This window comes from Pleuronectes platessa, chromosome 21 (genome assembly GCF_947347685.1).
Source record: "Pleuronectes platessa chromosome 21, fPlePla1.1, whole genome shotgun sequence".
Lineage (NCBI taxonomy): Eukaryota > Metazoa > Chordata > Actinopteri > Pleuronectiformes > Pleuronectidae > Pleuronectes > Pleuronectes platessa.
Window position 1 is genome coordinate 12,687,168 of NC_070646.1, and position 15,150 is coordinate 12,702,317.

The 15,150-nt window shown below is 40.9% G+C and overlaps 1 protein-coding gene across 1 annotated transcript in view; it reads right to left on the reverse strand.

Moving 5' to 3' along the window:
• The window catches only part of snx29 (sorting nexin 29), a 133,097-nt gene that overhangs the window by 17,172 nt on the left and 100,775 nt on the right, over positions 1 to 15,150 (reverse strand). The window contains exon 19 of the mRNA XM_053413880.1: positions 9,003 to 9,143. Within this exon, the coding sequence (XP_053269855.1) occupies positions 9,003 to 9,143 (141 nt within the window). The remainder of the gene's footprint in view (positions 1 to 9,002; positions 9,144 to 15,150) is intronic.

Consider the following 15,150-nt stretch of genomic DNA (forward strand, 5'->3'; position numbering starts at 1 on the left):
AGATTCACTTATGGAGTCGCAACGGAAAACACGGACTCTCCCAGGTCACCACTTCAAACTGGAAAAACCAACCTGCGTTCGCTGGTGCACGCCGACCAGAAAACAAGGTCAACACTTTCCATCAAGTCAGCCCACGCTGGACAACAGCGGGGCTGAGCAGCCTGTTCTCTTAATGCCGTGTGTTCAAACCCACACCCAACCCTGGGTCCAGGCCATGCATAAAACATCACAGGCAACTCAGGAAGCCTCACACAAGACCTTCACAATGTCTCCTTTTCATAATTAAGAGCGCGAAACATGTACATTGCATATTATGTGAACAAAACATACTAAGACTGGTTAATAATTCACTTTGTAGTTTCTGATTAATTAATCAGCCTTGGTGCTCCTCTCGCTCGCGCTTCGTATGTAAAGACAGAGGAACTGCAGAGGCCAAAGGGTTGTTGTGTAAGTGCCATACTTCAGCGCTGATTACTTTTCAGAGCTCTAATATATGTTCCTGTTATCAAAATGAGCATTTAATATTCAAAAATACAGCATTTAATATTGAAGAAAGATCAGCAAAGGATTATAATGGTTGTTCTCATCTCTCTTGTGACTATCTCACCTAGTTTAATATTGCATTACTGTTCACTGAAGTAGGTTAAGGGATTGATCCAATCTGCATCCCCCCCCCCCCCCCCCCCCCTGCCTTCGATAAAATGGACAGCATAGCACTCAATACAGTAGGATAATTAAAAGTCTGATCGTGAATGGGTTAGAGTCGATACCTTTAGTGTCTTTGTTACTGTGGTGATGAGGGACGATACAGGACGTGTGTATACCTCAGCTTAGGCCCAACAGACCCCTCTTGAAACCACCTTTAAATCCACTAGATCTGGATTTTCATTTGGATCTGCACCTAATTGCACACACTTATAAATAAAAGTCCCCTAAATATATCAGTTTTTTATATCAAGACTGTTGCATTATTCTCTGAGAAATCAAAAAAAAATTGAAAACACGCTCTATATTCAAATGGAGACTGGAAAATAATTCCTGGATCCGCACCAAAATGTTATGAGTCATTTCCTGAGCCATTCCGCACCCTTCAACCAAGTTTCCAAGGCTACTTGAAACTACCTCTGTGCAACCGAGGTAAGTTTAAATGCTGAAAGCTAAATCACACGCTAAAGTCAACAGCAGACAGTTTGCCGATAAATTCAGTGACCAGGAGGGTCACGATGACTGCACACAGCTCCAACACAGTGAAGGTGATCAGTCAGTAGTAAGCGGAGACAGGTAGACGGAAAGCAAAAGTAGACTCCAAACTATAGAGATTCAGTGACAGAGAACTGGACCATTGACTGTAAATAAAGATGGACGACACTTCTCCACTCCCTCCCACTGTCAACAAATGAAGCCAAAAATAATACGGACATAAACGTTCTGGCGCAGTTTTGAGGTCTTGCAGATACCCCACCAATTGTCAGTCTCAGCTGTCAATCATAACATTTCACCGTGTTTTTACAGCATAAAATAATTTATCAAAACTCAAATTAATGAGTGTGATATAAACTAACTAAACTGAAACAAAACCATCTCTTAGAAAAATATATTTGATCATCTCTGGTGACTAACATAGACAAATGCATCATAGCTTAGTGTTCCTTTTTTGGTAAGGGACTTCATTTTTAAACAATGGATCACAAATGTTTTGGTTCAGCAACTGTTCACATTGAGACTTCTTATCTGACTGCTTACTAAACAGGCTACGCTGACCCTTAGTGGTCACTGGTCCCTGAACAGTATTTCAGTTTTTTTTCCCCCTCTGTAGCTTCTGGGTGGAAAAAAAAAAAACGTCTTCATTTGTGCACTCGACATGAAAAAAGAGTGAGAGATAAAAGCAGCATCAAAAGTGACGGGTTTTTATCAAAGCCTGAGGTGACTTAGTGATTTCAGTGAGCAGGAGGGGAGACACAGATACAAGTGGGCAAATGAGAGGAATTGATATTGAGAGGAGAAGAATAAAAAAGAGAGACAAATGCCTTTGGACACAAGCCATGAAATCTGGATGAGGAACGGTGAGTGAGAAACCCTGACAGCTGACCCCTCGGGTCTGACGGTAGGATTTTGATGTCGTTATCTCTCCCCTCTATCTCTTTCTCAACTTTAGCATCAGAAAGAATTTGACAGACACGACTTGGGGACATTTAGCCTGTATGCCGAGACAGGCCCCCGGAAAAAGGCGCTGGTTAAGAACTTTCACAGAACATGTGTGTGCATCTGTATCATCTGTGCTGTTGGGTTTAGGCAGCAGGAGATTCTCGCCCAAAGCACTTGCACAGAGGGAGTGTCATTGATTCATTAACAGGACCAGAGAGACACAGACGCACAAATGAGACAAAGAGGCAAAATATAGAGTCTAGAAGAAGCATCAGACCGTCGGCTTAATCTATGTTCTCTTGACTTATCGATAAAATAGGCCGGTAATGTTATGTTTGTCTGCTACGAAAAGGGAAGATGTTGGCAAGCAAAGTTGTCCTAAGCAAGTAACAAACAAGGCTGTTTGTCAGTTTTGTTTGAAAGTCCTGAAAATTATTCATCTGTTATTCTATTAACGATACCTGAGTAGAGATGTTCAGATACTAGCATCAGAAATGTCTCCTATACTGGGTTGGGCATAAGGGAGTAGGCAAATCTACATAACGTTCCAATACCACAACTTTAAATTATATTAGTAACATCCAGATAAAACTGCAATGTTCTTTTCCCCGGAAATCACTTCTTCTTTGTCGTTTCAAAACAGCAATTGTGCTGAACTGCCACTGACCAACTACTGTTTTTAGAGCCGCGAAGAAGAAGAAGTTATCTCCAGGACTGTAGCATTAGCCAGGTATCGGAATCAGTATCAAAAAGGATCAGAGCATAGCAAACATTACTAAATGACTGTAGAGAAAAGTAAAATATTCTCATTGAGTTAAAAATGTCTACGTTTTAGTGAAACGCTCAGATTAGCACATATGTATTTTAAAACCACTGTCTCATCAGATGTTACACGATTCATATGGAGAACGCTGGAGTTAAACCCACGTCCAGGTAATAGTTCTGTGATTCACCCTCCCTGCATGTTCCTCTGTTGCACCAGTGATAAGTCCTCACACCACACAAGGCAGGAGATTAGTTAATAGTCCAATCCCAGGGAACTGGCACGCAAACTGCCTGAGAAGTCAGTGTGTGCATGTGTGTGTATGATAGGTGTGTAAGACGTTTTGCCACATGTCCTCTTGACGTAAATCCATAGCATAGCGGAAGATCTTTAACACATTTTGCTGCGTTTCTCTCCGAGTTGTCAATCATTTTGAAAAGTGTGTGTGTGTGTGTGTGTGTGTGTGTGTGTGTGTGTGTGTGTGTGTGTGTGTGTGTGAACAGGCAGGATGAAAGTGATAAAGTCCTTTGCGTGTAACACAGTGTGAGCTAACATTTCCCCTGCTACCTGATCTCCGCTGACAGTCTGTTTCATCCCGTGGAGCAAACTGCAGATCTTCATGGATCAGCTTCTGAAGGTCTCTCTCTCTCACATCACACCAAGTCACCCGTTACAAACATTAACATTTCTCTATCATCCTAACACTGAGAGGCCCTGTGTGTGTGTGTGTGTGTGTGTGTGTGTGTGTGTGTGTGTGTGTGTGTGTGTGTGTGATTCTTTACAGTATGTAGTGTATATATTCAAAAGGAGCTTTGGATTTGCAAAACTCTGCGGTTTAAAGTGTCACTATGCGATGGATGAGAGCAGGAAAGATTCTAAAAGGTTGACGGATAGATGAGAATAGTGTAGAAGGAGCAGATCATGAGGGAGCTAATATCAAAAACAGGACAGGGAAAGTATTCTAACACAAGCGTTTGTCGTTGTCCTGAAACCAAGCAAGGCTGAACTCGATAGTAAATACATCCATTAGCATAGATTATCAACAGCCATCGGCCATCCTCTATGCAAATGGCCCTTTTGTATGTTTTGACTCATACATTACTGAATGTTTTGCTAAATATCAATTTGGCTCATCCATCATTTACACCGCTTCTCCTTTGAGGGTAGCGTGGGAGGGGGCGCATTTATACCTTTGAGCAATTGAACATCTACAATTGACCTAAGCTGCACGAACCAGAGAAAACCCATGTGAGGGCATGGGGAGATCATGGGGTGTCAGATCCACAACCTACTTTCTGTGAAGCGATAGTGTTCCATAATTGTGTCACCCAAACTTCAATTGGATATTCATTCAAAAGAGAACTAATCTGTGCCTCATTTCAATCGCAAACTTACACAAAAACTCAACAAAAAAAATCAATGTACCCAACAACGTTTTTTGCCAATACCTGTAGCACTATGATGCAAAATTGTTAAATGTTCAGAGTCTTGCACAGTCCTGCTGGTGGTTTAATAAAAATCCACAAGTCAACACAACCTTATGGATACTTATGATAAGGTTAGTCATTTATTTCTGAAAAAACATTTATTAAAATTTTTTGGGAAACTTTTACACGTCCCGCTAACTTATGGTCATCAATAATTCATCAGAAAAATAACTGGTGTCTGTGGCCCTTGCAGGACTGTAACAAACCGGACCAATCATTTAATTTTGGCTCAATGAAGTGATTGGCTGGCGTATCCGTCTGTCACCAACTGACCTGCCGGCCTACACGCACCCTGCCCTCACTGTGCATTAGCTGAGTCTTCACAACCTCAAGAGACACACACTGACAAAGAAGATAGCCATAAGTGAGCTAGCGCGTCATGAAAAGGTAATCTTCAATCAGTTGTCAGGAAGTGCACGTTAATATGTTTTAGGGGCGTGGCTTTGACGAGAGGGCCGATGAGAGGGGGTGGGATGTATCAGTTGCATTTTTTTCAAAATATAGCCTTCTCTTGCTAGCTTTTCCAGGATTACCAATCCTAACTTTAAGTGTAAGTTATACGTATTTAAGTGCAACTGTCTATATCACTGCATAGATCCAATCTGCACAGATCCAATTACAATATAATTTTTCATTATACGTATATTTTTACACCAGTAATTTCAGCTCCACCTAAATCCTCCCCATGTCAGTGTTTCTTTGAATAAATTGTGTTTGTATACTTCAGTTGTGCTTGATGAAAGAAGCGCTGCTCTCCACTTCACCTGAAGGAGAAGGTCTTCACCACTGACAACACTACACAGTGCTCCTCGAGAGCCAGAAGCAAACACTGACTGGAATGAATTAACAGGGAAACTCAGCACGGCATGCCTGCTGATTACTGGTGAAAACACAAACACACACAAAACAAGACACAAAATACACACTACATGCTGCAGAGGCTCACTGCTCAAGCATTCAAAACATGTACACACATACACACAAACACACAAACACACACTCAGATGTTTAAGCTATAAAGCTGTCCACCTGCTCACTCATTTCACTCCAGTCTGGCCCCGAGGCCTCCAGCTCTCATTTCTCCAAAACATTGGAGACTTAACTAAAGTACTTAATTTAATTAACTTATACCACAGGAGGGGTTTCACAACATTCCCTAGTTTGTGGCGTGAAAGCATCTCTTCAACTGAGTGTACAAACTGTTGAAAATGCAAAGCTGTGGCATGAGTGGGTCATGTTTAATACATTCTCAAAGTGTTGATCTTAGTACAACATCATCTTCTGAAAAATGTTCCTCCAATCTGAGCCTGCGTTTTTTTATTTTTAGTAAAGGGAGAATCAGCAATAATCAGGAAGATTTATAAAAGCTGAAATTTTCATAAAATGCAGGCTTTTGCAACTGTCAAATATGTTATTGTGTTGCTGCATTATCTACAATACTATTATTTCTATTCAAAACAAAACAGCACCTCACATGGAGAGCAGACCAGATGTAATACATACAATACCTCTTAATAAACAACAGCAGGAAATTAAAGGATGTTCCAGGAAAAACTCAATTTGCCTGCACGCTGCTACATATTTGCTATTTTAGATAATTCCCCTTTTCTCATTTTGACATTCACCAATGCAAACAAAAGCCAGACTCCTACATGAACATGCATCAAAACCGATATCTCTCATATTTATATGCACTTCATGCCGCGTCAATTTGTGATGGTTTTCTAGGTAATTTAAAATGTGATGATTGAGCTGAAGACATGAATTCTGCTCTCAGCTGTAAAACTTGAGTCAAACACCATCAGTGTGCATACAGTGTGTTGGCAAAGTAAACTTTTAAAACTTTTAAAAGAGAGACTAAAGACAAACTATGCGGGTTTAGGAAACAAAACCTCAAGAGGGTTAGAAATTGGCTTCTCTCAAAATGAAAAGAAACCGAAAAAGAAACCAACATGAGGGGAAATAGAGCTCAGGGTGATACTGAGAGAAATTGGCATGAAAACTCAACAACGAGGGGACAACATAAAAAACTCTCATAATGTATCGTGAGACGTAAATAATGAATGAATGCGACTGAAATACAACAACAGAGAGGAAAACTATTCACGCGTGATGTTAAAAATGACTGAACTGTCAATGTAACTTAAATTCATAATCAGTCTCACTCTTCTAGGCCAAACTTTTCAAGTCTTGGTAATTACAGTGTAGTGACCACACCCCAGTCCACCTCTAAATATTTTGCTATGTTGTTTAATCTATTAGACTTAAATATGTGCAGATAATTCCAACTGATATGTCCCCTGTATTTAAAAAAAATGGTTTAAAAGTAATAAAGTTTTGGGAAATCTGCACGGAATCTGTCTTAGTGACTTAAATGCTGTTTGTGTGTAGACAAGAGACCCATACAGAGAGAAAAGTTTGCATTAGTGTGGGCGTTAAAGGTTCAGTGTTTAGAATTTATTGACATCTAGTGGTGAAGTTGTATGTTGCAGCTGACTAACCCTCACCTCACCCTCTTCTTTCAAACATGAAAGAGAACCTGTGGTAGCCTTCAGCTGTCATAAAAACTCAAAAAGGTGTTTAGTTTGTCCAGTCTGGGCTACTGTAGAAAACATGGCCTGCTCCACCTCTCCTCCGTGAATAGGACCCGCTCCAGATGTAAATATAAAGGGCACATTTTAGGGTAAAGAACACAACAATTCTTACAAATTTAATTAAACATACTATGAAAAAACATCACTAAGATCACTTTATATTTAATTTCTGCCAATAGATCCCTTTCACCTAAATCTTACACACTGAACCTTTAAATGGAGTGAATGAAGCAATGGTTTGGTTGGTCTCTCCAGCAGCCTGTGATGTTCCTGCTTTCTTTTTCTCCAGTGACGGGGGGGGGGGGGGGGGACTTCCCGGAGATGGTGAAAACCAATAATTCACACGAACCTGCAGTGTAATGGGATTTCAGAGAGCTTTCCAGGGCACAATGACACCGACTGCCTGGGAATTTGATAGACATTTGCTCTTCCCCATGATCCCACATGGTAGTGCGAACACATACACACACACGCACTCACACGCGCACACGTACACACACAAGCCCTCTTCTCATATTTGCAGCCCCTGAAACTAAGCATCGGGTGCATCCAGTATCTAGCTGTGAAAGCGCAGACTTTAAAAGGTGGGGGAGTCAGGCGAAAGGCTTTTGGCTGAGCCAGCGTCAAATCTGACCGGCCAGAGAATCGGGGTCAGCACCAAATTATATCCCAAAGGTTGGAGGGAGACAGGAGGACAGGATGAAAAAGAGGAGGAGAGGAGCAGGGTCAGAAGAGAGACAGAGAGATCTCCAAGTTGCTCAAGGGCCAAGTGAGTCATAGAGAAACGTAGTGATTGTCCCCTGTAGATGAATAGTGAGGCTGGGTGTGTGGCAGCAAAAAAAAGAAAGGATGAATGAAGAGGTGATGAAGAGGAATAATCTTCCGGCAGTGGTTGGCCCAGTCTGAACAGCGCTTCACTTGCTCAACAGAATTTACAGGCGGATATAATTTTTTTACAGCCCTGATGTAAATGTTTACGACACATGGTGAAAGTCATAAGGGTTTGTATGTTTTATGGCGGAGAGGAGTTCAATCCACTAGTCACTGAAACCGTGCCCTGGACAGATAGTGACTGTCGTTCCACTCCAGCAGCCCTCGACAAACTTTACCCATTCAACAAGAGCCACCTAGTTCTAAAATCCCTTCTGTGAGATATATTCTTTTTGAAAGTATCAACAACAAAGGATACCTTTATCTTTCCACGTATGGAAGCGAAGCAGCCAAGCAGTGTTATGTTAAAATGAAATAACAGTGTGAGTTTACATTTTCGTTATCACACCTTTAAGACGAAGACTAACTGGCTCTACGACGATGCAACACAATAAGCTCTTCTTTTGTCTGATTTAGCTAACTCTTTAGTTTATCTTAAGCTATTTCAGGAGCTACCATTTTGGCTGAGCATTCTCTTAATCTAATTGTATTTAATCTACCTGCTTTATTTTATTTCATTGCTCATTGTATTGCTGTATCCTATTTTCACAGTATTTTGAAGCACCTTGTATTGCAGCTTTGCAAGGCGCTCTATACGTTAGGTATGATGTCATTTGATTTGTTTTCATACAGTAATGTACAGTATGTAGTCACATGCTGCTAACACTAACTAACTAAGTACCTAAGTAACCAAGTCACTAACTAAGACTCTCCTATTCAAACAAGTCACCTGGAAACGTCAGTCGAAGCTAATATTAGCTACATCTGATCAAACTGCTAGCAACAGTTTTCATTTCGCATTATATTGAGATGTCTTTTATTTTTCTACTTCACGCTGACATCGAGAATTCAATGTTGCTGTTAATTGTGGGTGGAAATCTGCCACCGTTATGTTGCATAGTGCACACGCACGATCAGAAATCCTGACAGGTCAAGCAAAAGGTAACAAACAGGTCTATAAGCAATCATAATTATCAACTGATGGACATTGACTATTCTTAATTTGCCACGACTCAACACAAATGGCTGAGGAAGAGACACAAAGGCAACAATCCGATTGGTTCGGGGCTACTGTCGGCTCACCTTATTCCCTATGGCTTTCTTGGGTGGGAAGTTGAAGGTGTTCACCTGTGGAAACTGGCCTCGCAGGTGGTTGTGGAGCTCCCTGAACTCTGTGTAACGTCTGTACACATTCCACTCGTTGTCCAGGATGCGGATGTACACCTGAGGATAGATGAGATGGACATACCTATTGAGTCGTTCAATCAGCAAAGTAAAATCACTACGAGAAAAATACCATTGTTCTGCCCCCTATCAAATATGAAATAAGGCCATAAAATGAGAAAATACAGGAAAAACACATCAAAAGCAAACTGCGTCATAGTCTTTTATTGCAGTTATTTGAAATTACGTGTATATACCTAATAACTGAGATGGGTGAGAGAATGACATCCTCTCACCACTCTGAATGTGTGTTTTCACTTATATACGGCTACACATTACAGAGAGCGGGTCTTTGGATAGACCCGACTGTGCTGCCGTCTCTATGCACCATTAGCTGCTTTATTCAGACCCACAAAAGATAGTCGGAGCAGAGAGGGAAACAGAGATGAGCCTATTACAAGGGAGAGGGGGAAAAAAAAGCAGGAGCTGGGATCCATTTTCACAGTAAAAAGAAAAACGGGGAACACACAGAGACACAAGAGAGAGCAGAAGAGCTTTGAAGAATTCAATTCTAAAACGCCCAACCACAAAACAAAGATGTGGTTCGGGTACATGAAAACAGGAATTGATTGAAAAATCAATATTCTAGAGCTACCCCCTACCAGGCCAATCAAAAAAGAAGTAAACAAAAGACAACACTGTCAAAACTGTGCCATACTGCTCTACAGATTGCAACCCCACAGTCCTGAAAGTCTTCATGACGGCTGCTACTGCTGAATTCAGCCTTTGAAAGGTCTACTGGCAAAAAAAAATGTTTTTCATTTTAATTGGACAGCAAACCCTGAGCATCAACAATAAAAATAACATTCTCATTCAGGTTTAACATGACTTCCTGAATCCTTGCTTTAGGGTCACATGGTGTAGACTGAGCATGCATGCTGATTTGTGCTGATTGGTGCTGTCAAGTTCACTGCAGTCAGGCCCACTGCTGAGCTGCCCAACCGGAGCAGTGAAGCCAGGACTGGTGTCCATCACCCCAGAAACCACAGCAGCAGCTGCTGAAGGAAAGAAGACTTTAAAGGAAAAAGAAAACTCCAGCAGAAGTGCATGTCGGTTGTCCAGCAGCATCTGAAATCCCTTCTGCCCCACACCTTCACAACAACATCAGGAGCTCGTGACCTTTTCACGCTCACTTCGTTGTGCCGAGGACGAATCTAAAAGTATTCATCAAATTTCATTGTAATATAATTGAGATAATTCACTGAACAAGTCAAACAGATGACCTGTTTGATGGCTTGAGATATAGCCAGAGGTAAGTTGGTAGGATTCATCCTCTGGGGACCATCAATGTTTACAAAATTAAATAGAAATCCATTAGTCGAGACATTTCGGTCAGGACCAACGTGGTGGACTTAACAAAATAAAAGGCTGCTATTATTCTTATAACCATCATTTTTGTTATATTTGACTTTAGTTACACTTTGACGAAGTTAAGTGAAGTTAAGTTAAGTGTCCTTAGTGGAAAAGCAGAAAACCAACTATCAACACTACAGGGATTCTTGTTTTGCTCTATGTTTTGTGCTCATCCTCGAAAATTTGACAGGCCAAGGTTTAAGAAGGCGGCAACAGAATGTTATGTTTCGAGGAGACAGTGATCTTTGTCGAGCATGTCTAAACACTGTTAGTGAAAATGAAGAAATGACAGAATTCACACAATAGTTGAGATAAATGCTCTAAATGAAGGCTCATCAATGGGCTCCTCATAGATACTGCATGGGGGGAGGGGCAATTATAGTCTGATAATACAATGAAAATATTATTTTTTTCAATTCCTTTTTTAAATATGCCTAAAAATACTAATTATGTGAATTAAACATGTTATCACAAAATTAATTAGTTTAAAAAAATGTTCCAAGCAGCATGATGTATCCATGACTTTGTATTCAATCATGTGCAGGTGGGAACTACCCAGCATGTATTAATGACTGTGAACTAGTGAGCTATGTATTATTGTAATATTGTTAAATTAAATTTTATTTTTTCTTCAGTACATGTAGTCGGGGGTCCCTACTCTGTATGTAGCAAGATTGTTTTATTTGTCTGTTTGTTTGTCCACCCTATCAACTGACTCACTCAATCAACAGATGTTTATACAGTGGTTACAGTAATATATAGTCTTAATGAAATCTGCTCTCTAATTTAAAACAGGATTTAAGACCAAAGAAATCTTAGCCTCGACAGTCAGGCATAATTTAGTTGGATGATGGACACAGTGGGGGCGCGGAGGGAGAGACATGAGCCATAGATAATACATGTGGTAATAAGTACAGACACAACATGGGAACTTATTCTCATTTCAGCCAAGCTTTTTTTTTCAAATCCCAGCTTTACAATGACTTGTTGTTCTAAAAGCAGCAGCACTGAAAGGAAAAGGCCACCCATCCATCCATTCAGGATCCACACCGCTCATCCTATAAGGGTTTCTGGGTCGGGGTTGGCTGGCCTGGAGCCAATCCCAAGAAAAGGCCAGAATCTGGTAAAGTCACGGTTGACGAGATGGGAGCAGACAAGGCCATTAATGCACCGGAGACATGTCACCTCAGCACTTCATGTCTGACCTACAGAAGCTCCTCTAAGTTTTTTACCAACTTTTTTTGCAAGTTAAGAGAAACAGTGACTCGATCTGATCTGGTCGTGTGTGCGTGAGAGAATCAGAGTTCCCTAATGAAAATATTTCATCTTGGACATTTAGATTTTGATGAATTCGAGAAAGTTGTCCAGGTCAGCGAATGGGATTTGCATCTAAAAGGTGGATGAATTGTTCCACTTAATTCATATACCAAAGGCGTTTGAAGGAGAATGCCTAAAAATAAGTGGTCTGACATTTCAATCACCTCCAAAAATACAAAAACATCAGGATTTTCACACGTCGGCAGCTGCACGTTTGCCAGAATCACTTCATTGGAATGAAAAGGGGGATTTCAAAGTCACCGTCAAGGTCACACAGGGCAATTACTGTAGTATTGAGTTGAGCTCAAAACATAATCATAATGTATTTTGTGTATTGTTGTTCAACTGGGGGAAAGCAGGGTCTGTGCTTTTAGATATGCCATAGGTTCCACTAAAATACTCGGCTGAACATAAAGCTAAACATGATATATAACTATCTCTGTTGCCTCCAGCACTGTAATAAAATTTGACTTCTTATATCTGACAAAAATCCAACTCACACGCCCTAAGTAACGTTTTGGTCACATGCGCTATTTCCCCGGACTCAAATGTATCTCGAGGCAAAAATAGTTTATTAATAGATCATCATATTTTTTTTACATAATACACAATGAGCGCTTCTTAGCCTGCTTCAAAGACCAGGCGGGTAAAATGTCCTTACGTGCTACATGTTACACAATCCACATTGGGTCAGAATACACATTAGGAGCTGCATTAGCGACGATGCGACGAAAGGGATAAGTCCCATATTGTCTGTAGTTTCTCAGACATCAAATGGCTCCCCACGTATGGCGGCATTAGCACAGCGGGCCTAATCCACTTTGCACCGTCTCATTGGCACACTTATTTATGGCAGCACATTAGCCTCTGCACACAGCTACCGGCTCCCTCTGTCCGACTAATCACAAAATAGTCTTTCATTATCTCAACGGCGTCTGTAAAAAATATTTGAGCACCAATGTTACAGCATTTCCAACTAAAGCCGCCTTCAAACGAGGCTGGGGTCTCTAAGCGTGGTGCAGAGGGACCTGGTGGAAAGCGGTGGGGTTGTATTTTTCTGTTGTTTAAAGCTCGACTGTGAGGGACAAAGTCCTCTTGTCAGTATTTAAATGGCTCATGACAAGATCTAAAAAAAAAGGGTAATAATACGTTTTGTGAAAATATGAGCCCAATGAGCGCACAAAAGAAGAATCCGCCTCTGCTACCTGAAGTATAAGTAATTTATGATGCTGAGAAAGGCCTTTTAGAGGTGGACTTATGTGATTTACCTCCTTGATACGGCTTTTCCCACGAATCTAAATCAACAAATTCAGATGGAAATCGAATGTATTGTAGCGAAATGAAAGGCCAGGAAAAAAGTGTAGAAGCTTCTCCCCAGTCCCAACCCTACATGTCTTACGGTGTAGCTGCATTGCAATTCCATCTGTTGAATCTGATGTGGGTGCAGAGAGTTGTCTCAGGGGCTCTTGCACTATGCATTTCTTATTCTGTGATAGAAAACATCATTGTAGGAAAAAGGAGTCTATAATAAAAACAGTGCTCACTGTCTGGAGTCTCTGAGGAGCTGTCGGCACTGGCGGGGTTTACTGTTGAGATTTTCGATGATAGTCCGTAATCGAAATCGATTTCTCATTTATACTAAAGACGCGTCGATGTTTGACAATGGACAATTGTCTCACAAATGCAGGGTACACAATGAAATAAGATTTACATCTCCACTGTCTATAGTAAAGGCTCCATAGGGGCTCCCCCCGGCTAGGGGAGCCCGGCTAGCGCTAGCTCGCGAGCTAACCGGGCTTGTGAAGCCCGGCTAGCGTTAGCTCGTTGCTGCTACCCGTCAGACATTTATGTGGCCGCATAAACAAGGGACTCCCGGGACACCTCTAAACGTTGACTCAACAGTGTGGAAGGATGCTGCTGCTGCGCCAGCTCAAGCTCCCACTGCTCCCACTGCAGGGCTGCGCTGGGGAGCTGGGGCTCTCGCACCTGTTTTGGGCACTCAAAACAGGTCAATCTGAGGAGGGCTGTTTTAGACAGGGTAAAAAGGGTGCTGTTTTAAATGATCCTTGTGGTATTTTGACCAAAATATGTTACAGACATTTTATTAAGACCCCAAGGAACCATATCAACTGTGGTAAAATGGGCATAATATGTCCCCTTTAAGCCAAAAGATCCCAGACATGGTTGCTGCCAATTTGCACTGGTGACGTCAGTCTGCCCAGTAGCGATCACGGTGTCCCATCCAACCAATCACAAGTCAAGTTCAGTTGTCAATCTTGTTAATACTATTTTTACAGCATCAAAAAAACAATTAATACCGGAAACTCGAACAGTTGTACAAACATCACTGTGATAAGAACTACTTTAAATGACAAAAAAAAAAAAATCACCTTCAATTTGGAATTCTTAGTTATACAAAACGTTTGTGGCCTATCCTACAACCAGCCACCAGGGGGTGATCTACATTTTTTGGCTTCTCTTTTTACGAGCTGTTATGTCGTCCATCTTTACAAACACTAACTGGTTTAACACTGAAGAATAAAGCTATCTCATACAGTAGCTACAAACTCTGTCTACACTTTCAATCTTTACGATGTTATCTGTTACTATGTTAGGCCAGAGGAGGGTGCTATTGAGTATCTATTCGACTTTTTCATTCTAAATGCAACTATCTGCAACAAAGCTTTTCCTGAAACCACTTATGTATCCTCTTTCCTTATACTTTATGTAAAACAGATTTTTTTTATACCTAATAGGGATACTTTTCTTTGATCTATATTATTAATAATATTATTAATAGAGCTGAACCGGTGTGAGTTTGATTTCATGAGGAGCGTATCGGCTGCATTAGTGAGGAGAATGAGTAAAAACTAAAGTGACTGAACTCAAAGTCTTAATCCATCATATCACGCTCATGTCAAAGGTTCTCTTATCAAATTTTTACAAAGGTATAGTTCAATATCTGGGAAGGATGCTAAGTCACTTTATTGCAGATATCAGTCTCATATCTGTCCATTAAAGAGAAGGCTAAATAAGCAGTAGCTTCCTGTAGTCTTGCTTTTGTCATGACGTTACCATATAAGCAGGGGACACTGGTTCTTGGGACTAACTTGTGGCAGCAAAGCAAATAAGTGTGTTTCCAAATGTTGAACTATACATTGAGGCAAGTTTTTAAATACTCTCTAGCCTCTTGAACTGGTCTAAAATTTGATGTAAATAACTCTTATTTGTGCTCCGCTGTGTCTTGAAAGATGAGCAACGAGCTTTTTTTAGATGATTGTTTCAGGGCGTGCGAATAATTCTTATAGATCAGCGGTGACATTTGAGACAAAATGTC